Source organism: Oncorhynchus mykiss, chromosome 5 (assembly GCF_013265735.2).
Source record: "Oncorhynchus mykiss isolate Arlee chromosome 5, USDA_OmykA_1.1, whole genome shotgun sequence".
NCBI classification, from domain to species: domain Eukaryota; kingdom Metazoa; phylum Chordata; class Actinopteri; order Salmoniformes; family Salmonidae; genus Oncorhynchus; species Oncorhynchus mykiss.
This window is the reverse complement of record NC_048569.1, coordinates 59446861-59468192: the sequence shown is the minus strand read 5'-3', so window position 1 is coordinate 59468192 and position 21332 is coordinate 59446861. Positions and strand designations below refer to the sequence as shown.

At 44.4% G+C, this 21332-nt stretch overlaps 2 protein-coding genes across 2 annotated transcripts in view; one reads left to right on the top strand and one right to left on the bottom strand.

Annotated features, from left to right (window-relative positions):
* Window positions 1-4285: 4285 nt before the first annotated feature.
* LOC110524183 (cystathionine gamma-lyase) lies at window positions 4286-11829 on the bottom strand. Its single transcript, XM_036977979.1, has 12 exons — window positions 11383-11829; window positions 10900-10981; window positions 10646-10741; window positions 10388-10497; window positions 9867-10001; window positions 8231-8288; window positions 8066-8143; window positions 7617-7769; window positions 7234-7355; window positions 6959-7011; window positions 5327-5465; window positions 4286-5079 (listed from the first exon to the last, which is right to left on the bottom strand). The coding sequence occupies exons 1-12, from the start codon at window positions 11557-11559 to the stop codon at window positions 5065-5067; spliced, it is 1218 nt and encodes a 405-aa protein (XP_036833874.1). The 5' UTR covers window positions 11560-11829; the 3' UTR covers window positions 4286-5064.
* Window positions 11830-19995: 8166 nt separating this feature from the next.
* Window positions 19996-21332, top strand: part of LOC110524182 (ankyrin repeat domain-containing protein 13C) — an 88312-nt gene continuing 86975 nt past the window's right edge. The window contains exon 1 of the mRNA XM_036977978.1: window positions 19996-20671. Coding sequence (XP_036833873.1) covers window positions 20290-20671 — 382 coding nt within the window. The 5' untranslated portion in view covers window positions 19996-20289. The remainder of the gene's footprint in view (window positions 20672-21332) is intronic.

The window sequence follows — 21332 nt, the reverse complement described above, 5'->3', positions numbered from 1 at the left end:
ACTATTATAAAACCATGACCAGCAAGAGTGCTGTTTTTGTAAATACGTTTTTATTCAACACTATTAAACAATGCGCTTCTCCCTACTTTCACTCATGCTGCAGCTGCAATGAATGAATAGCCAAGTGTATCGATAGCCCTGCATTTTATTTATTAGCATCTTGTTTGTTTTAATATCATGGAATATTTCAATCTCTGGTCATAGGAACAACATTTGTGCATGAGGCAGATGTGGAAGCGGTGCGACTTTAGTTAGAGGTGTCCCCTCTGGAGGAAAGAAAGAGGCTGCTCTCTCCCTCCACTGAGACTAATGCTGTGTTCAAAACTGAGATCTCAGACTTCAGTGCGTTCTAGACAACTGGGAGCTAAAAAAAACAAAACAAGATCTGACTGGGAAAAAATTAGTTTTGAACGATCATCCACCTCAGAATTCAAAGTTCGTAACTCGGGCATCTTTCTAGAGCTCCAACTTTCCGACCTGAAGATCACTGACGTCATTTGACAGTTTCTTTTGGAGTTCACTTTTGTCTTGAAAGCACCATGACCATCAGATGCAGTTATTATCAGGCCAGTAAAATAAAGACTAATTATTAAAATGTATGCTCAGCTGTGCCTCAAGTGCTACACCAACTGACCTATTTTATCAAAGCTTGTTTTGAAATATACGGTCTGAGAACAATATTGGCATGCCAGGCATATAGCCAATGGTGTGAATGTATTAGGCTACTGCACAAACATTCCTACAGAACTGTTTATATTGTTACATTTAAGTCATGTTAAAAAAAAAAAAATGTAGATCTTGGCTTGCTTTTTGACTCAAAGGTTGGTGATCACTGTAAGAAGTACCAACTGCTGCTAGGCTTCGAATATAGAGAAAATGTACTAACACATGGACAAGATCTGACAAGGACCCAAAAAATATGCACATGTATTCATGCACACATTGAGGGTGCTTTGATTTTTACCTATAGTCTCATCTGCTGCAGCAAAGGAACAGACTTGGGGGAGTGACAGTGGTGGGCAGCATTGTGCCAAAGGGCATTACCGCCACCACTCAAACAAGTCACAATTCGAATTGTGGAGCACATCTGAAAAAGAGGGTGTCAAAGCGTTGTTTCCTAACAGCTCAACTTCTACACTTAGACCATACAGCAGTGTGACAGTCTTGATCTGAAAGATATCCACCCTGGCAGGCATTTTGAACCTTAAACCCATTAGTGCGTTTCACCAAATAGTGAGCCAGGGAACCACTGTCAATATGTGACAGATAGCAGTGTGTATTTGGAAGTGCTCCAAACCTAGGGAGGGGGAGGGGGGGGTTGCATCAAACAGCCCTACTGTAGAAGCTTGAGGGATATGTGTATCAAATCCATGTTTGAATACAGATTTTACAAGGGTCTTTTAATTGTAAAATCATATGCAGTAGTATTGAGAAATGTACAAAACAGGTGACATACAGTGCCTTGCGAAAGTATTCGGCCCCCTTGAACTTTGCGACCTTTTGCCACATTTCAGGCTTCAAACATAAAGATATAAAACTATTTTTTTTGTGAAGAATCAACAAGTGGGACACAATCATGAAGTGGAACGACATTTATTGGATATTTCAAACTTTTTTAACAAATCAAAAACTGAAAAATTGGGCGTGCAAAATTATTCAGCCCCTTTACTTTCAGTGCAGCAAACTCTCTCCAGAAGTTCAGTGAGGATCTCTGAATGATCCAATGTTGACCTAAATGACTCATGATGATAAATACAATCCCCCTGTGTCTAATCAAGTCTCTGTATAAATGCACCTGCACTGTGATAGTCTCAGAGGTCCGTTAAAAGCGCAGAGAGCATCATGAAGAACAAGGAACACACCAGGCAGGTCCGAGATACTGTTGTGAAGAAGTTTAAAGCCGGATTTGGATACAAAAAGATTTCCCAAGCTTTAAACCTCCCAAGGAGCACTGTGCAAGCGATAATATTGAAATGGAAGGAGTATCAGACCACTGCAAATCTACCAAGACCTGGCCGTCCCTCTAAACTTTCAGCTCATACAAGGAGAAGACTGATCAGAGATGCAGCCAAGAGGCCCATGATCACTCTGGATGAACTGCAGAGATCTACAGCTGAGGTGGAAGACTCTGTCCATAGGACAACAATCAGTCGTATATTGCACAAATCTGGCCTTTATGGAAGAGTGGCAAGAAGAAAGCCATTTCTTAAAGATATCCATAAAAAGTGTTGTTTAAAGTTTGCCACAAGCCACCTGGGAGACACACCAAACATGTGGAAGACGGTGCTCAGGTCAGATGAAACCAAAATTGAACTTTTTGGCAACAATGCAAAACGTTATGTTTGGCGTAAAAGCAACACAGCTGAACACACCATCCCCACTGTCAAACATGGTGGTGGCAGCATCATGGTTTGGACCTGCTTTTCTTCAGCAGGGACAGGGAAGATGGTTCAAATTGATGGGAAGATGGATGGAGCCAAATACAGGACCATTCTGGAAGAAAAACCTGATGGAGTCTGCAAAAGACCTGAGACTGGGACGGAGATTTGTCTTCCAACAAGACAGTGATCCAAAACATAAAGCAAAATCTACAATGAAATGGTCAAAAAATAAACATATCCAGGTGTTAGAATGGCCAAGTCAAAGTCCAGACCTGAATCCAATCGAGAATCTGTGGAAAGAACTGAAAACTGCTGTTCACAAATGCTCTCCATCCAACCTCACTGAGCTCGAGCTGTTTTGCAAGGAGGAATGGGAAAAAATGTCAGTCTCTCGATGTGCAAAACTGATAGACATACCCCAAGCGACTTACAGCTGTAATCGCAGCAAAATGTGGCGCTACAAAGTATTAACTTAAGGGGGCTGAATAATTTTACACGCCCAATTTTTCAGTTTTTGATTTGTTAAAAAAGTTTGAAATATCCAATAAATGTCATTCCACTTCATGATTGTGTCCCACTTGTTGATTCTTCACAAAAAAATACAGTTTTATATCTTTGTTTGAAGCCTGAAATGTGGCAAAAGGTCGCAAAGTTCAAGGGGGCCGAATACTTTCGCAAGGCACTGTAAGTACACTATGGCTAAAATATTATCCTTGTGTTGAGTCTGAACCCTGGTCCTGGAGAGCTACCTTACTGTGGGTTTTTGTTGTAACCAACCCTGGTCCTGGAGAGCTACCTTACTGTGGGTTTTAGTTGTAACCAGTCCTGGAGAGCTACCTTACTGTGGGTTTTTGTTGTAACCAGTCCTGGAGAGCTACCTTACTGTGGGTTTTTGTTGTAACCAGTCCTGGAGAGCTACCTTACTGTGGGTTTTTGTTGTAACCAACCCTGGTCCTGGAGAGCTACCTTACTGTGGGTTTTTGTTGTAACCAGTCCTGGAGAGCTACCTTACTGTGGGGTTTTGTTGTAACCAGTCCTGGAGAGCTACCTTACTGTGGGGTTTTGTTGTAACCAGTCCTGGAGAGCTACCTTACTGTGGGGTTTTGTTGTAACCAGTCCTGGAGAGCTACCTTACTGTGGGGTTTTGTTGTAACCAGTCCTGGAGAGCTACCTTACTGTGGGGTTTTGTTGTAACCAGTCCTGGAGAGCTACCTTACTGTGGGTTTTTGTTGTAACCAGTCCTGGAGAGCTACCTTACTGTGGGTTTTTGTTGTAACCAGTCCTGGAGAGCTACCTTACTGTGGGTTTTTGTTGTAACCAGTCCTGGAGAGCTACCTTACTGTGGGTTTTTGTTGTAACCAGTCCTGGAGAGCTACCTTACTGTGGGGTTTTGTTGTAACCAGTCCCGGAGAGCTACCTTACTGTGGGGTTTTGTTGTAACCAGTCCTGGAGAGCTACCTTACTGTGGGTTTTTGTTGTGAGCTACCCTACTGTGGGGTTTTGTTGTAACCAGTCCTGGAGAGCTACCTTACTGTGGGTTTTTGTTGTAACCAGTCCTGGAGAGCTACCTTACTGTGGGGTTTTGTTGTAACCAGTCCTGGAGAGCTACCTTACTGTGGGTTTTTGTTGTGAGCTACCTTACTGTGGGTTTTGTTGTAACCAGTCCTGGAGAGCTACCTAACTGGGTTTTTGTTGTGAGCTACCCTACTGTGGGTTTTTGTTGTAACCAACCCTGGAGAGCTACCTTACTGTGGGTTTTTGTTGTAACCAACCCTGGTCCTGCTACTGGCTAACGCTAGACCCGGATGTTGCGTAGCTGCCAAAACAAGGTTGTTTATATTAAAAGACAAAGTTGCCGGCTAGGCCACATTCTACAGTATGTTTCAGGAAGTGAAAGTCACAGGTTAATGTACTGCAAACTGATTTTATTGAGTTCGGTAATGGTCACATGATCAAACAAGGTCTTTCCCAAACAAAGCACATTCATTGAGTAGCAGGCAGATGCAGTATGTGATTACACCGTCAGATGAGAGCTCCAACAGGTTCTCCTCAGAAAACCCAGATGTTCTCTGATCAAAACAGTGACAAGCCCGTTAGTGAACGGAGTCGAGATCAGCAACACCACATAGCTCAAAGAATAATCCTACCACAGCACTAGTTTGACATTCCATTAAAAATATAAAACTGCTCGGCAAGGACAATCTGGCACTCCTTCACTGGCCAACTTTAAGACAAACTTCCCCACGCTCCCTTTACTAGGCATACATTTGATAGAGCCAGACAGTTATATTTAATCAAAACTGATATCCAGACATTTCCAGTTCATTAGTTCTCAAGTTAACTAAATGAAGCAGAAAGTAACTCAAATGTTTTGCCTTACTCTAGTGTCCCGGATACCAGTTTAGATTGAATAAGAACCTAATTCACAATGCCCTGTCAACACCCTCCAAACAAAAGATAACATTAAAATAATGCAAAAGCAGCCAAATGGATTAAAAAGTCCTTGGAAGTGCTCCTGATAAAAACAGCATCCAAAGAATCAATTAAATAATTAAGGAGTCGTGTTTAAAGAGCAGGTTGTTCCCTGATGATGATTTCATCATTGTTTGTGTGCGTTGTGCTAAAGCGTCGCTCCGTCCCGCTGACGACAGACCACCTCTGGTCATGGGACGTCCTGAAGATATTACTTCTTTGGATGCTGCTCAAAATAAGGAGGGAATAAATCAACAGATGGAAACAACTGTGTGTGTGGTCAGGATATTCAGTAGATCTGCTACAGATGTGGGGGGGCAAAAATATTCCAGGGATAATTATCACTTCTTGACCAGGACCCATTTGTCTGGACTTGGCATAGATACTGTACTTCGCGCTGGGCAGACATCTGTGGTTTATGGTGTTAGGCTAGCTGAATTGAGACCTGTTTTTAGGGAGTGTAGTGTACTTACAGCGGCGTTCAGGGCTTGTTCCAGGTCCTCGATGATGTCCTGCTCGTCCTCCAGCCCCACAGACAGACGGACCATTGTGTCACTGATCCCAAGGGCCGCCCTATCACTCTCAGGAACAGACGCATGGGTCATTATCGCCCTGAGAGAGGGAACGAAGAGGGTAATAACTCACTATTCAAGCAAAAAAAAAAGTGCATTTCTGATTAAAGGCCAAGTTATGCAGGGGTGTGTGTAATGTTGTGCCTCAGAGTATCTTGAAAGCACTTAGACATTTTATCATGACTATTGAACAGGTATGATCAGAGGCCGTCGGCGCTCTTTTAAAAAGGTCCTTACTACTGAAAAGTGTCTGTTCCAGGTGCATAGGAGTCAAAATAAGAATACTGGAAGGAGACCCGCACACTGTCAAAGGGTATAGATACAAAACTGAGGCTTGAATGCCAAATACATTTACATCATTTAGGAGACACTCTTATCCAGAGCGACTTAGTGAATTCATCTTAAGAGTGCCAGGTGGGACAACCACATTACACAGGCATAAAAAGTACATTATTCATCTATCGTAGCTATCATCAGTAGAGAGGGCTAGAAGGGGGATTATTTAAGATACTTTTTGAAGAGGTAGGGTTTGATGTTTTCAGAAGATGGATAAGGACTCTGCTGTCCTAGCTTGGGGGGGGGGGGAGCTGGTTCCACTATTGGGGTGTCAGGACAGAGAAGAGCTTGGACTGGGCTTAACCTGTGGGGAGTTATTCACATACAGTTTAATATGTAAGATGGCAAAATAATTGATTATATTATTTGTGCCCTGGTCCTGTAAGAGCTCTTTGTCACTTCCCACGAACCAGGTTGTGATAACTCACTCATTCTTGTGTTTTAATAAAATTTATTGTATACGGTGTGTGTGGCAGGCTAACAATGATGGCAAAAAAACATTTGAGTGCGCTGACCCTGGTGCTAGAGGGGGTACGCAGCTGGAGGTTGAATGTTTGAGTGTCATCCGTATAGCAATGATAGCTCCGTCATATCCTCACATGGTCTCCTGAGTGACTTGGTTTATCGAGAGAAGAGGGACTAGAACCAAGCCCTGGGGGACACCAGTAATGAGTGTACGTGGTGCAGACAGATCTTCTCCACGTCACCAGGTAGGAGCGGCCTGCCAGGTAGGATGCAATCTAAGAAGCAGGTGTGTGCACCAACAATTTACACTGATGGTGTGAGGCCACAACGTTTGTTTTCACCTTTTATTTATTCCCTTTCTTGCATTGATATTCTTTGGGCACCATGATGTTTCCATTAAACATCTATCTTTATTTTGCATTCAAGCCTCCGTTTTGGATCCATTTATTTTTGACAGTGTGCAGGTCTCCATTTCTTCACTATTAAACAGGTTAAATGTATTTTGTCTGATTCAAGTTGGTTCAAAATAAATACAATTATCTTAACCACTGCTGCCCCCTTATGGCATTTTGTTAAGTTAAGCAATTAAAATACTGCACATTTTCATACCACAGCATATTAATTGGTTCAGCTGAAACATTGTAATTAACAAGACTAGTGGAATAGTGAATGAATTGTAATATTGTAGCAGTTTAATGTTAAGGTTTATTGATGATATTTGGGTATACTTACGGATGCTCTGCCAAGCTTTCATAACCACCGAGGCTCTCAGCAAGTGCAAATAACTTGAAATAAAAAAAACGGCACAAAATGTTATTGCAGTGTCCATCTGTGATTGAATCAACACATACTGTAGTAAAATACAATGATGCCCGATTCATACTATAGAGCCGATCCTTGCAGTCACTTCCAGCAACTACGCTGTATGCATAACCATATCAGCCCAGTGCAGCTCGTCTTGGCATTGTCGTGTCAATCACACATGAGCGTCTCAATTTTGTAATTACCTTTAAGTTGCTGAGGAACATGGTGGCGTTCTCCAGTTTTCCCTTTATGTAGAAGGTGATCATCCCTGGGCAGCCTGTGCACTGTTTCTTCATCAGCTCGTGCTGGGGGTGGGAGGGCAAGCCTGTAGAGTGGAGAGGGAATAAGAGGAAAACCAATCGGTCAACTGTTAGATTCAATGACCAAGGTTCGGTCCATTTCAATCAGAGAATGAGGGTAACTGGAGATGCATGAACTGTGTTTATACTGGCCCAGGGAATTACCAGAGTGACTACATTGATATTTTTTTATATCATCCAGAAAGCAGGTCATGACAATGTTACATGTGTTTTATTCAACATACAGAAATACTAGTTTGATATCCAGAGACCCCACCCCCCGTCACCTGGGAAGATGACACGGTCCACCCTGGGGTCGGCCTCCAGGAACTTGGCCACTGCCAGGGCGTTCTTGAAGTGCTGCCGCATGCGCAGGTGCAGGGTTTTCAGGCCGCGGTTACACAGGTAGCAGTCAAAGGGGGACGGTACCGCTCCGAGGGCTTTAGGATCAGGATTAAGGCACAATAAGGAAGAACAAAGTCTTACAAAACCTACCAATCAGCCCCTCAGACAAACAACCAACAAGAGTGCTACACAAAGCTTTCTTTATCGGCGGTTTAGAATTGGAAAGCCCTGGCATCACGAGCATGTGCGGATGTTTGATGAGCGAAAGTAGGTCACAAGAGTTGAGCAACTGCGTCGATGAGTGCTTCAAATCATAGTAGGGTAAAAATGTGATGGTTTATCACCTAAACATACATGGCTTTTTGCCAGTTGCTATTCATTCATCTCTCACCATTCTGTAGAAACCTCAGTCGGTCATACAGGTCCTCACGGTTCACAGACACCAGGCCCATTACAACGTCACTGTGACCTGTCAATCAAATATTTAAACTCAGATTTGATCAAACCCAATGGGAAGTCTCTTCAGTCAACATCAATGTACAAACGGTGTACCTACCATTCATGTACTTAGTAGCTGAATACATGCATATGTCCGCGCCGAGGGCCAAGGGGCGCTAAAGAGCAGGAGACAAGCAGAGTACATTTGGGTTAATCAATGACTCGGTTTGAGCCGGTCTATGAGGAGAGGAAATGACTGGGTGTGTTGGGAAACTTAAGAGAGCGTGAAATGACTGAACATCCACTTCAAATCATTAAGCTTAATTAATCTCCAACGGCCACTGGGCTGAATGTAGCAATGCATAACAAACATAATACAGTACCTGTCAAAGGTTTGGAAAACATCCACTGATTAAAGGGTTTTTATTTATTTTTACTATTTTCTACATTGTAACAAACTATTAAATCACACATATGGAATCATGTAGTAACCCCCCCCCCCCCCCAAAAAAAGTGTTAAACAAGTCAAAATATATTTTATATTCTTCAAAGTAGCTACCCTTTGCCTTTGACATCTTTGCACACTCTTGGCATTCTCTCAACCAGCTTCACCTGTAATGCTTTTCCAACAGTCTTGAAGGAGTTTCCACATGTGCTGAGCACTTGTTGGCTGCTTCACTCTGCAGTCCAACTCATCCCAAACCATCTTAATTGGGTGGAGGCCAGGTCATCTGATGTAGAACTCCATCACTCTCCTTCTTGGTCAAATAGCCCTTACACAGCCTGGAGGTGTGTTGGGTCATTGTCCTGTTGTAAAACAAATGAGTCCCACTAAGCACAAACCAGATGGGATGGTGTTTTGCTGCAGAATGCTGTGGTAGCCATGCTGGTTTAGTGTGCATTGAATTCTAAATAAATAACTGACAATGTCACCAGCAAAGCACCCCCACACCACCACCTCCATGCTTCACAGTGGGAACCACACATGCGGAGATCATCCGCTCAACTACTCAGTCTCACAAAAGACATGGAAACCAAATATAAAAAATGTAGACAGAATTACACCAGTTTAATGTCTATTGCTCGAGTTTCTTGATTCAAGCAAGTCTCTTATGTCCTTTAGTAGAGGTTTATTTGCAACAATTCCACCCTGAAGGCCTGCTTCACGCAGTCTCCTCTGAACAGTTGATGTTGAGACGTGTCTGTTACTTGAACTCGGAAGCATTTATTTGGGCTGCAAATCTTGTGGCGGCCGTCATGAGCTCCATCTTCATCATAGCGCTTGATGGTTTTTGCGACCGCACTTGAAGACACTTAAAGTTCTTGAAATTTTCAAGATTGACTGACCTTCGTGTCTTAAAGTAATGATGGACTATTGTTTCTCATTGCTTATTTGAGCTGTTCTTGCCATAATATAGTCTTACCACCCCTACCTTGTCACAACACAACTGATTGGCTCAAACGCATCAAGGAAATAAATTCCACAAATTAACAAGGCACACCTTTTAACTGAAATGCATTCCAGGAGAATACCTCAAAGAGTGTGCAAAGCTGTCATCAAGGCAAAGGGTGGCTACTTTGAAGAACCTAAAACGTATTTTTGTTTAACACCTTTTTGGTTACTACATGATTCCATGTATTATTTCATACTTTGTAGAAAATGTCATACAATGTAGAAAATAGTACAAAATAAAGAAAAACCCTGGAATGAGTAAGTGTGTCCAAACTTTTGACTGGTACTGTTTAAAACAAACCTGGAAGTAGGCTGACATGAAAGTGTTGTCCACAACCACCACGGTATCAGTGTTGTGTTGGTGGACTACATCTGCACAGGCCTGGATATCCACCACTTTCATGGTGGGGTTGGTGGGGGTCTCGATCCATACCAACTACATAAAGAGAAAATAAAAGAGCATTTTTGTTTAAATAGAAGTTCAACAGGTGTTTGGGTTTCATAGTTTGGCTCCCAACCAAAAACTCTCAGCTATAACATGTAGGTCATAAACTATAGTCATGTAGGGACTGGAGAGACAAGTCACAGGGAGAGTGAAGCGCCTCTTATTGAATTCTCAAATGGAGTCCGATGACTAACGACAAAGCTCAGGATGGAGCACTTAACAAAGAACAAAATGGGGGGGGGGGGGGGGGGGGGAAATAGCGCTGATGCTGGATGACGTCTATTCTTGTACGAATAAGAAACCTGAAACCTGGGTTGATTTAGGTAAAAAATAAATAGTGAAATAAGGTCATTAAGTAGACTTAGAATTCCACTCACTTTTGTGTTTGGCTTAAGAGCAGCCTGGAGCAACTCGATTTTGGTGCAATCAGCAAAGGACACAACCAAGCCAACTTCTGCAGCAATCTTTCGGAAATAACGATTGGTACCTGGAGAGAAAAATCATAATCTATTACTGCTTCATGGTCATATGCATCAAATATAAACACTTAGATGTGTGTGGTCTTTCACCCACAACGTTGTCTACCATTTCGGTGGTTCTCTAGACAGTAGTAGACACTGTGGGCCATGTCTTACCTCCATACACATCGTTCATGCAGACAATGCCATCTCCAGCTTTCAGCATGTGAGAGATGGTCATAGTCGCAGCCAGCCCAGAGGCAAGAGCAAGACCTACACAGGAAATTCAGTTAACGATAGTTCAAAGAACACATTATCGTCACGAGGCTAGTTAAGTCTATTTTCGACCTTTTAGACTATACATTCTCTAACTTGTTCAATTTGATTAGATACAAATTCACGAGGTAATGGTGTCTAACATGAACACATACAGTGTTTTGCTCCATCCAGAGCAGCAACAGCTTTCTCCAGGCAGTTTCTGGTCGGGTTTCCACTCCGACTGTACTCAAAACCCTGATGAGAAGATACATGTAGAGAGCACACATTTGCCACAGCTTCTATGGATAAACAGATGCTGGTACTGATGATCACCTGGTCATTAATGATTCGGTAAAATCTAATAAATTGTTCACTTTCACTTTTCGATATTCGTCACAAAAAAAAGCTAATTTCCCATCACTGTCAGAGGTTGCGCAGACAACGTTCTGACTGTGTAATAAAATGGGTAACGTATGTGCTAGGCAGGGAAAGACTAGCAACCATACTTTCATACATAATAATATTAACATCAACATTTTCCCTGAAAATTCGTTGAACGGGACCGGTTCAGTATACCGGATTGGTATAAAGACACCCCATACGGAACTAACAGCCTTCGATAACAGACACCAAGGTTATTGCATCAGGCAACTTACAGCATGATCTCCAGGTCTATACTGCTTGAACGTGGTGGACAGAGAAATAGGTGGCACTACGGCCATAGATTTCCATTGCTCCGGTTCTTGCCCAACGTGGATCGCCTCTGTTGCGAAAGATTTGAACTGCGGGTGGAAACCGGTGGACAAGTCGTTTTGATGGTGTGAAGAAGCCATGTGTTGCAAATCCAGTCCGGTTCCCTGAGAGTGATGTGTCGCTATGTTTTACCGTTGAATACTCATAATGAAAAGTAAATTGTGAATTTAACGGCGACGTGTAACGCCCAAATCCTTTCTAACCCAATCACCACTTCTCTACAACGGGAGGATGGCACCGATTGGTATTTCAGGGACTTCCCGTAACCCGAGTTAGCTCGTGGCTTGTTTGCTATGCTTGCTTGCATGGTTTATTTTTTCCACAGCAATGATGGTATGATGCATGGTTTAAGCCAATAGGAGGAAGAGTATGCGGCATTATATATTTACATCCGCGCCGGGGCGGACTGGCTATCTGGCATTTTGGTGGGCTGGTCCATTTTTAGCCCAGTGGGCCTGTCCAAAATTTGAATTATCTGGTTAGCAATGGGGGCCTCCAGAAAAAAATGGCCCGGTTTTGGAGCCTTGAGGGGGGAAAAAATGGGCCGGTGTGGGGGCCTCAAGGGAAGGGAAAAATGGGCCGGTGTGTTAGCAATGCCAGTGCAGTTTTCTGGTCCCAGTCCGCCCCTGATTACATACAAATCATATTGTTTGTTCTTAGTTTCAAAGTAATCTAAGACACATTTATACCACTAATTTGTTGAAGACAGTTTAGTGTATTTTTTCCACATTCATAAACATATACACAGAGAGTTATTATAACACATTTGTATTTTTATTCTTAGTACATAATAATGTAAATGTTGTAAAACAACAACAACAACACTCCCATTGATGCTACGGAGGAGAGTCAAGTTATTGCTGTGATAAAAAGCAGTACACTTTTTCTCTATCACACTATTTCCAGTCCTGTACCACAGGGGGGAGCTGGTGTGCTATGTTGTTGAGTGTTTCAGGCAGAAGACAGTTTGACTGTAAAGTAACATTTTAAAGTTTATAGATCGACAGTCCTTCTAGGGTCTTACTCTATAATCACAGACTATGCACCTGGCAGAATATTTCTTTACCGGAGTTATACAGTGGTGTAAAAATACTTTAAAGTACTACTTAAGTAGTTTTTTTTGGTATCTGTACTTTACTATTTATATTAGTGGCAACTTTTACTTTTACTTCACTACATTCCTAAATAAAATGATGTACTTTTTAAAAATTCTCTGACACCCAAAAGTGCTTGTTACATTTTGACAGGAAAATGGTCCAATTCACACACTTATCAAGAGAAACACAAATACATTGTTTGTAAATTATGTTTGAGTGTTGGAGCGTGCCCCTGGCTATCCATCAATAAAAAACGTATCACTTTTACAATTCAGAAGGACTGTTTTGATATAACAGCACCTACATTTGGTCCGGAGGTAGGTTCATGTACCCTGAAAATAATTAGCTATAGAGCCACCACAGATTTGCCCCCTGGGGGGTCATGGCAGACATTTTACAAAATGGCCCCCAACGGTAAAACGGTTTTACAATTCAGAAGGACTATTTTTATATAAAAGTAAGTTTGTCAGAGAGGCACATTTATATACCTTGGAAAGGTTTCATTATGGAGCCACCACAGATTTCGCCCTTGGGGGCTGTAGCTAGGACCCCAGGGTTCCGTTCTAGAAGTACACTTTTCAATGTGCTCATAGGACAATTTCGTTATTGCAGTTTAGCTAAAGTCATACCCAAAAATACATTTCTCATAGATGGCCCCATAGAGAAGTCCATTTAGAAAAGTCCTAAAATTACACTTTTCGTCTTCGAGGCCAATTTTTTTTCTCCATCACTCACACTGCAGATATTCATATTTTATATTCATCCAATTTCTGTCATGATTCTTGATGACGTGATGGCTCCTGTGCTGCTCCGCTGCTGCTCCAGTGCTGCTCAGTGCTGCTCCGGTGCTGCTCCGGTGCTGCTCCGGTGCTAACACAGTTGTACAATTCAGAAGGACTATTTTGAGATAGTCAAATCTGGCACAGAGGTAGATGTATGCAAAATGGAGAGACGGCGCCACCACAGATTTGGCCCTTGGGGGCCGTAGATGCCGTGTTACAAAATGCCTTTGACCCCAATAACCAGCTTCCTGAGGTAGTCACCTGGAATGCATTTCAGTTAACAGGTGTGCCTTGTTAAAAGTAAATTTGTGGAATTTATTTTCTTCTTAATGCATTTGAGCCAATCAGTTGTGTTGTGACAAGGTAGGGTTGGTATATATGAAGATAGCCCTATTTGGTAAAAGACAAAGTCCATATTAGGGCAAGAACAGCTCAAATAAGCAAAGAGAAATGACAGTCCATCATTACTGACAAGAAGGTCAGTCAATACAGAATATTTCAAGAACTTTGAAAGTTTCTTCAAGTGCAGTCACAAAAACCATTACGCTCTACAATGAAACTGGCTCTCATGAGGACCACCACAGGAAAGGAAGACCCAGAGTTACCTCTGCTGCAGAGGATAAGTTCATTAGAGTTACCAGCCTCAGAAATTGCACCCCAAATAAATGCTTCACAGAGTTCAAGTAACAGACACATCTCAACATAAACTGTTCAGAGGAGACTGTGAAGCAGGCCTTCATGGTTCAATTGCTGCAAAGAAACCACTACTAAAGGACACCAATAATAATAAGAGATTGCTTGGGCCAAAAAACACGAGCAATGGACATTAGACTGATGGAAATCTGTCCTTTCGTCTGATGAGTCCAAATTTTAAATGTTTGGTTCCAACTGACATGTCTTTGTGAGACGCTGAGTAGGTGAACGCATGTGTGGTTCCCACTGCAGAAAATAATTCCTCATGAAGCTGGTTGAGACAATGCCAAGAGTGTGCAAAGACAAGGCAAAGGGTGGCTACTTTGAAGAATCTAAAATATATTTAGTTTGTTTAACACTTTTTTGGTTACTACATGATTCCATATATGTTATTTCATAGTTTTGATGTCTTCACTATTATTCTACAATGTAGTAAATAGTCAAAAATAAAGAAAAACCCTTGAATGAGTAGGTGAGTCCAAACTTTTGACTGGTACACTGAGTGTACAAAACATTAACATCACCCGCTCTTTCCATGACAGACTAACAAGGTCAATCCAGGTGATCCCTTATTGATGTCACTTGTTAAATCCATTTCAATCAGTGTAGATAAAGGGAAGGAGACAGGTAAAAAAAATATATTTTTAAGCCTTAAGACTATTGAGACATGGATTGTGTACATGTACCACTCAGAAGGTGAATCGGCAAGACAAAATATTTAAGTGTCTTTGAACGGGGTATGGTAGTAGGTGCCAGGTGCACCGCTTTGTGTCAAGAACTGCAAGCTGCTGGGTTTTTCACACTCAACAGATTCCTGTGTGTATCAAGAATGGTCCACCACCCAAACTCAATATTCCCAAGACCTGTGCCTCAACACAATCCTGTATCGGAGCTCCATAGATAATTCCTTCAATCTCATTGCTTGGTTTTTGCTCGGACATGCACTGTCAACTGTGGGACCTTATGTAGACAGGTGTGTGCCTTTCCAAATCATGTCCAATTATCACGTTTCAGGTATGACCCAGATGCAGACAGTGTCAAAGAAACAAAAGTTTATTTTGAATACAGGGGCAGGCAAACGACAGGTCAAAGGCAGGCAGAGGGCAGTAATCCAGAGAGGGTGCAAAGGGTCCAGAATGGCAGGCGGTCTCGGGGTCAGGGCAGGCAGAAGGGTCAAAACTGGGAAGGACTAGGAAACAGGAGCAACAAACAGACAGGAGCATGGGGACAAACGCTGGAAGGTTTCACTAAACGAACTGGCAACAGATAAACAGAGAACACAGGTATAATTACACAGGGGATAACGGGGAAGATGGGCAACACCTGGAGGGGGGTGGAGACAAGCACAAAGACAGGTGAAACAGATCAGGGTGTGACAGTACCACCCCTCCTAGGGGCGCCACCTGGCATCCTACCTGGGTGCATACCTGGTTGACCGGGGTGCCGGTGTTGGAAATCTGCAATGAGGCCTGGGTCCAGAATGTCTCTGGTGGGGACCCAGCACATCTCCTCCGGGCCATAACCCTCCCAGTCAACAAGGTACTGGAACCCCCTTGCCCCAAGGTTGAACCAACAGGAGACAAAGGGCTGTGGGACATGAGTTTAACTCTAGACACATGAAAGGTGGGAAGTATATGAAGGGTATGGGGCAACAGAAGATGAACAGCAGAGGGGCTAATGATTTTGGAGATGGGAAATGGGCCGGTAAAACAGGGGAAGAGTTTGAGGGATTCCACCCGGAAGGGCAGATAATTAGCTATAGAGCCACCACAGATTTGCCCCCTGGGGGGTCATGGCAGACATTGAGTAGTCTCAAGGTCCTGGTTGGCTCGCTCCGACTGGCCATTGGATTGGTGGTGGAACCCGGAGGACAGGCTAGCCAACGACCCAATGAGGGTGCAGAACGCCTTCCAGAACCGGGACTAGAACTGAGGACCCCGGTCGGAGACCATGTCGGCTGGCAGTCCATGGATCCGGAAGACGTGCAGCACCATGGGCTGGGCCATCACTTTGGCAGAGGGTAACTTGGGAAGAGGAATGAAGTGGAAAACCGATCCACAACGGTCAAGGTGGCGGTGACAAAGTCCAGGGATGGTGAAGGACAGGCAGAGGTTGGAAGAATCCAGCCGGAGCTTGCTGAGGAGTCTTGTTCTGTGCACAGACCGTGCAAGCGGCAACAAATGCGGAGACGTCAGAAACGTCAGCCCGGGTGGCAGGCTAGCCTAGAGGAGTGGGCCCACGTCAGGCACGGACATCTGGTTATCTGGACCCTCCCCCCAGGGGTTTGGCTGGGAACGTTGCGCCTCGCGAACATGGTTCCCTATTCCCCAGCTGAGTGCCATCGCCAGAGGGAGAAGTTGAACCGGATGAACAGTAGGTTCCACCTAGCCTGCCTGGAATTGAGGCGCTTAGTGGTGCAGAGATATTCCAGGTTCTTGTGGTCGGTCCACACAATGAATGGATGTTCTGCCCCCTCCAGCCAGTTCCTCCACTTCTCCAATGCCATCTTCACCGCAAGAAGCTCACGATTCCCCACATCGTATTTCCTCTCCGTGGCGTTGAGGCGGTGGGAGAAGAAGGTGCAGGGATGCAACTTGAGGTCCAGGGCAGACCGCTGGGACAGAACAGCCCCCACTCTGACTCCCGAAGCATCGGTCTCCACTACAAACTGGCGGGACGGGTCAGGATGAACCAAGATGAGAGCTGTGGTGAAGCGGTGTTTGAGATCCCGGAACGCCCAGTCAGCAGCTGGGGACCACATGAACGGAACCTTGGGAGAGGTATGTGCAGACAAGGGGAAAGCCAGTGTGCTGTAGCCCCAGATAAAGCAGTGATAAAAGTTGGCGAAACCCAGGAAACGCTGCAGCTATACTCTGGACGTAGGCTTGGGCCAATCCACCACCACTCTTACCTTCCCGGGATCCATCTGTACACTCCCTGGAGTGATGATGTAACCCAGAAAAGGGTTGGTGGAGTGATGGAATGTGCACTTCTCTGCTTTTACAAAAAGCTGGTTCTTCAGAAGGCATTGGAGAATCTGTCGGAGCGCATGTTCTTGGGTGGAGCGGGAGAAGACGAGGGTGTCATCGAGGTAGATGAAGACGAACCGGTTCAACATGTCACGGAGAACATCATTAACCAGAGCCTGGAACACAGCAGTGCCGTTGGTAAGGCCAAAGGGCATGACCAGGTTCTCGTAGTAGCAGCTGGCTGTGTTGAAGGCAGTCTTCCACTCGTCCCCTTTCCGTATCCGCACCAAGTGGTAGGTGTTCCGTAGGCCCAGCTTGGATAACACAGTGGCCCCCTGGAGCGGCTCGAAGGCCGAGGAGATGAGAGGTAGCGGTTAGCGATTCTTCACCGTGATGTCGTTGAGACATTGGTAGTTGATGCACGGGCGCAGCGATTTGTCCTTCTCCACGAAGAACACTGCACCGGCAGAAGGACGGATGAACCCAGCAGCTAGGGAGTCCTCTATGTAGGTCTCCATAGCCTTGGTCTCTGGACCCGACAGAGAGTACAGTTGTCCCCGTAGCGGAGTGATGCCTGGAAGAAGAACAATCCTGTAGTCATATGGTTGGTGTGGCGGCAGTGAAGTGGTCTGGACGTTACAGAAGGAGGTCTTGGTACTCCGCGGGCATGGTGGAGAGGTCCGGGGCAACTTCTGAGGCCCCAGGAAGATGTCCCGGGGCAGGCTGCACTAACTTCAGGCAATAGGCGTGGCAGAACGGGCTCTAGCCCATGATAGCACCGGCAGACCAGTGAATAAGGGATTGTGTCGCTGGAGCAAGGAGAATCCCAATACCACGTGAACCTTAGGAGACTTAAAGAGCAGTTGCTGGATCGTCATGCTGTGGTTCCCTGATACATGTAGATTGATGGGTGGTAATTGTGGGTGACCTGGCCTATAGAGCGCCCGTCCAGTGCTCTAATGTCCAGGGTAGCGTCCATAAAGCTCTCATCGGCCCCAGAGTCAATGAGTACCCGGAGAGATTGCGACTGGTTCCCCCACAGCAACATGGCATGAAAAGGGATGCGAGTAAGGGGAGAAGAAAAATTATCCGTATGGCCCACCAGAGTACCCGTTCCTACCAGTGAGCCTGGTCTTTTAGTGGACAGGTGGAGACAAAATGACCAGTAGTCCTGCAATACAGATAGCTCTTAGTGTGAAGCCTGTATAGCCGTTCAGCTGGAGACAGCCTAGCTCTGCCTAGTTGCATGGGTTTGGGGAAGAGGTGGATCAGCAGTCTTTGGAGTCTCCCGGGGAAACTCTGAAAGCCTTGGGTTCTCTCGGCAACGGAGCCATCGGGGACTTCCAGGATACCTTAGAGGCGAGGTGGAATCCTTGGACGGGCGAGTGAAATCGAATCTCCTTCCTTCGTTCTCGTCATCGCCCATTGATCCGAATGGTCAAGGCGATGAGCGAGTCAAGATCCGTCGGTAGTTCCTGGGCAGCAAGCTCGTCCCTTACTTACTCCGAAACTCTGTGCAGGAACATGTCGAACAGTGCTTCCGGATTCCAGGCACTCTCAGCTGCCAAAGTGCAGATATACACTGCGTAGTCTGCTACACTGTGGGAGCCTTGCCGAAGCTGTAGTAACTTCCGGGCAACCTCTCTCCCATACAATGGAGCATCAAAAACCTTCTTTACCTCTGCCACAAACTCCTCCAGACTGCAGCATATGGCCGACTGTTGTTCCCATATTGCTGTAGCCCAGGCGAGAGCCCTCCCAGACATCAGCGTGATGAGGTATGCTATCTTAGAGCAGTCTGAGGGAAAGGATGAGGGCTGCAGCTCGATGATGAGTGAACACAGGTGCCCAACTCTCCATTTAAATGCTCCCCCGGGGGAGGTAAGTGGGGTTGCCGGGAAACAATGGTGACTGCGCTGCTACCAGCCGGGTAACTGAGGGGCTGGGAGGTTACCGTCGTGGTAGGCTGCATAGTAGACAACCCACGGAATTGCTCTAGCAATGTGTTCAATGCTTGGTCGTGGCGTTCGGCCAAGGTCTGGAACCCTTCCATGAGACCACGAAGAAACTCCTCCAATTGTGGCTCCTTAAGAGGAGTTGACGTGGCAGAGCTGGTCTGAGTCTGCTGGGTCAGTCATGGCCAGTTCGTACTATCACAATTTCAGGTATGACCCAGATGCAAATGACTGCTGTCTGAACATAAATCTGATTTAGTTACTTCTAACATGCTGTTTGGACCATCATCATTCCAAAACAGATGTGAAAAACAAGCATTAAGGCCTTCAGTGTGAACAAGGCTTAAGTGTCACCTATGAGTTGTAACTGTGGATGCTATATCGGTCTATGGTTGAGATGAGTTGAGCAGTGTGTCATTTTCTTGGGAACAGGAATGATGGTGGTCATCTTAAAACGTGGGAATTGCAGACTGGGACAAGGAGAGGTTGAAAATTACCGTGAGCATACCTTCCAGCTGTTCTGCACATGCTCTGAGAATGCACCCTGGAATACCATCGGCCCCGCGGCCTTGCGGTATTGACCCGATTAAAGACTTTACTGACATTGGCCTTGAAGAGCGAAATCACCCAATCTTCTGGGTCGGTGGGGGCCCTCACAACCAACACGATGTTGTTATTGTCAAAGCGTTCATAAAATGCATAGAATTCCACTGACTGTGCGTGTCTGTCAGTCAAGTGTTGTAACCATTAACTTTTTTGAGAACACTAGAATTTAACTTGTAGTCGCTAGTGTCCTAGTTTGCTTTGCAACATATATTTTTTTTAAACTAATATTAATAACTTATTGATGCTTAGTGTGCATAATAGTAGCCAATGCATTTCATTATGAGTAGGCCTGAACACTAGCTTTTGGGTTGTAATATTGTAACCACATTGGTTTGTAATATCCCCTGATACAATGTAACCACCAGATAATAAATCATGTAAAATCTGTAACCGTTGTAAACTCTCGCGATACTACTGGCGGAAGATGGCAGATGCGCTCTGTTGGAGCCGCTTATGCAGGGACAGTTTCGTCAATGAGAAGAAGGGGACAGAGTTCTGGTAGTTACTTAGTTATTGTGGAGTATTTGCTACCGATTTAAATTGCATTATTATTTAATTGTATTCATTGAAGAATTTGTGGTTTTCATGTTATGCAATCTACAGTTTTTGGGTGAACTACCATTTGCATTCTTGCCAACGAAATACATCTATTTGCCCAGAGGGTCATCGTCAACGGCACCCTCAGTTCTGCTGTCAATTGTTTAGAAAATGACCGGAGAAAAGATCCGCTCCCTGCGCAAGGATCATAAACCGAGCAAAGAAGAGGATTTACTGGAACCGGACGAGGAGGCTGCAACTGGGACATTTACTTTAACCAAGACTAATAATAAAGGCAAAGCAAGTAAAATCTTTAGCAATCACAAGTTGGTCAAATCTCCATCGGCACAGCAACAACATCAGAATCAGCAATCGCAGATAAATGCAAACACTAACACATTATCAACGGCGGACGTAATCGATGATAACAACAAAAACCCTATCATACGAACCCGCGAAGAATTTCCAGTCCATGAATGTGTATTCAAGGGGGATGTCCGACGCTTGTCCTCGCTCATTCGAACTCAGAATATCGCTCAGAAAGATATCCATGGTAAGAATCGAATTGCTCTTTATCTCCATGTTCCAAACTAGGATACTTGACCCGGTTGATACCGATACCGTCGCTAATATCGTTTTGTTTGAACTTTTCAGCTGTGTACTGCAGTTGAGATGCAGTTATACTACTCTGTAACTGCTGTTACAATGCTAAATGTCTGCAGTAAAAATAACTGTGTTATTTTGGATGCAGTATTTGCAGCATACTGCAGTTTTACGGCATTCTAACGACAGTTATACTACAGTGTACTGCAGTTATACTGCACTCAGACAGCAATCTTTTTTCAACAGGGAATTTAGGGACACATCACAATTTACTGGGGAAGGTGGGTTTGGCAGACTTTTTTTTTTGTTGCTTTGGGGAGGGTTGTGTGTTTTCTTTATTGGACACAGGGAAGGGTAGTGTATTTTCCCCCTAGTTACATTCGCTAGTTGCAGGTTTTACTATATAATTTCTTCCATCCTAGCCAAATTTCTTAATCTGCTAGCATGCGCCTCCCCTAAATTAAGGTGTTTTGGTACTTCCCATATGCACTATGCTTTTCCTTTTCAGTGTGCTAACTTTTATTGTAAACTGGGTGGTTTGAGCCCTGAATGCTGATTGTCTGAAAGCCGTGGTATATCAGACCATATACCACGAGTATGACAAAACATTT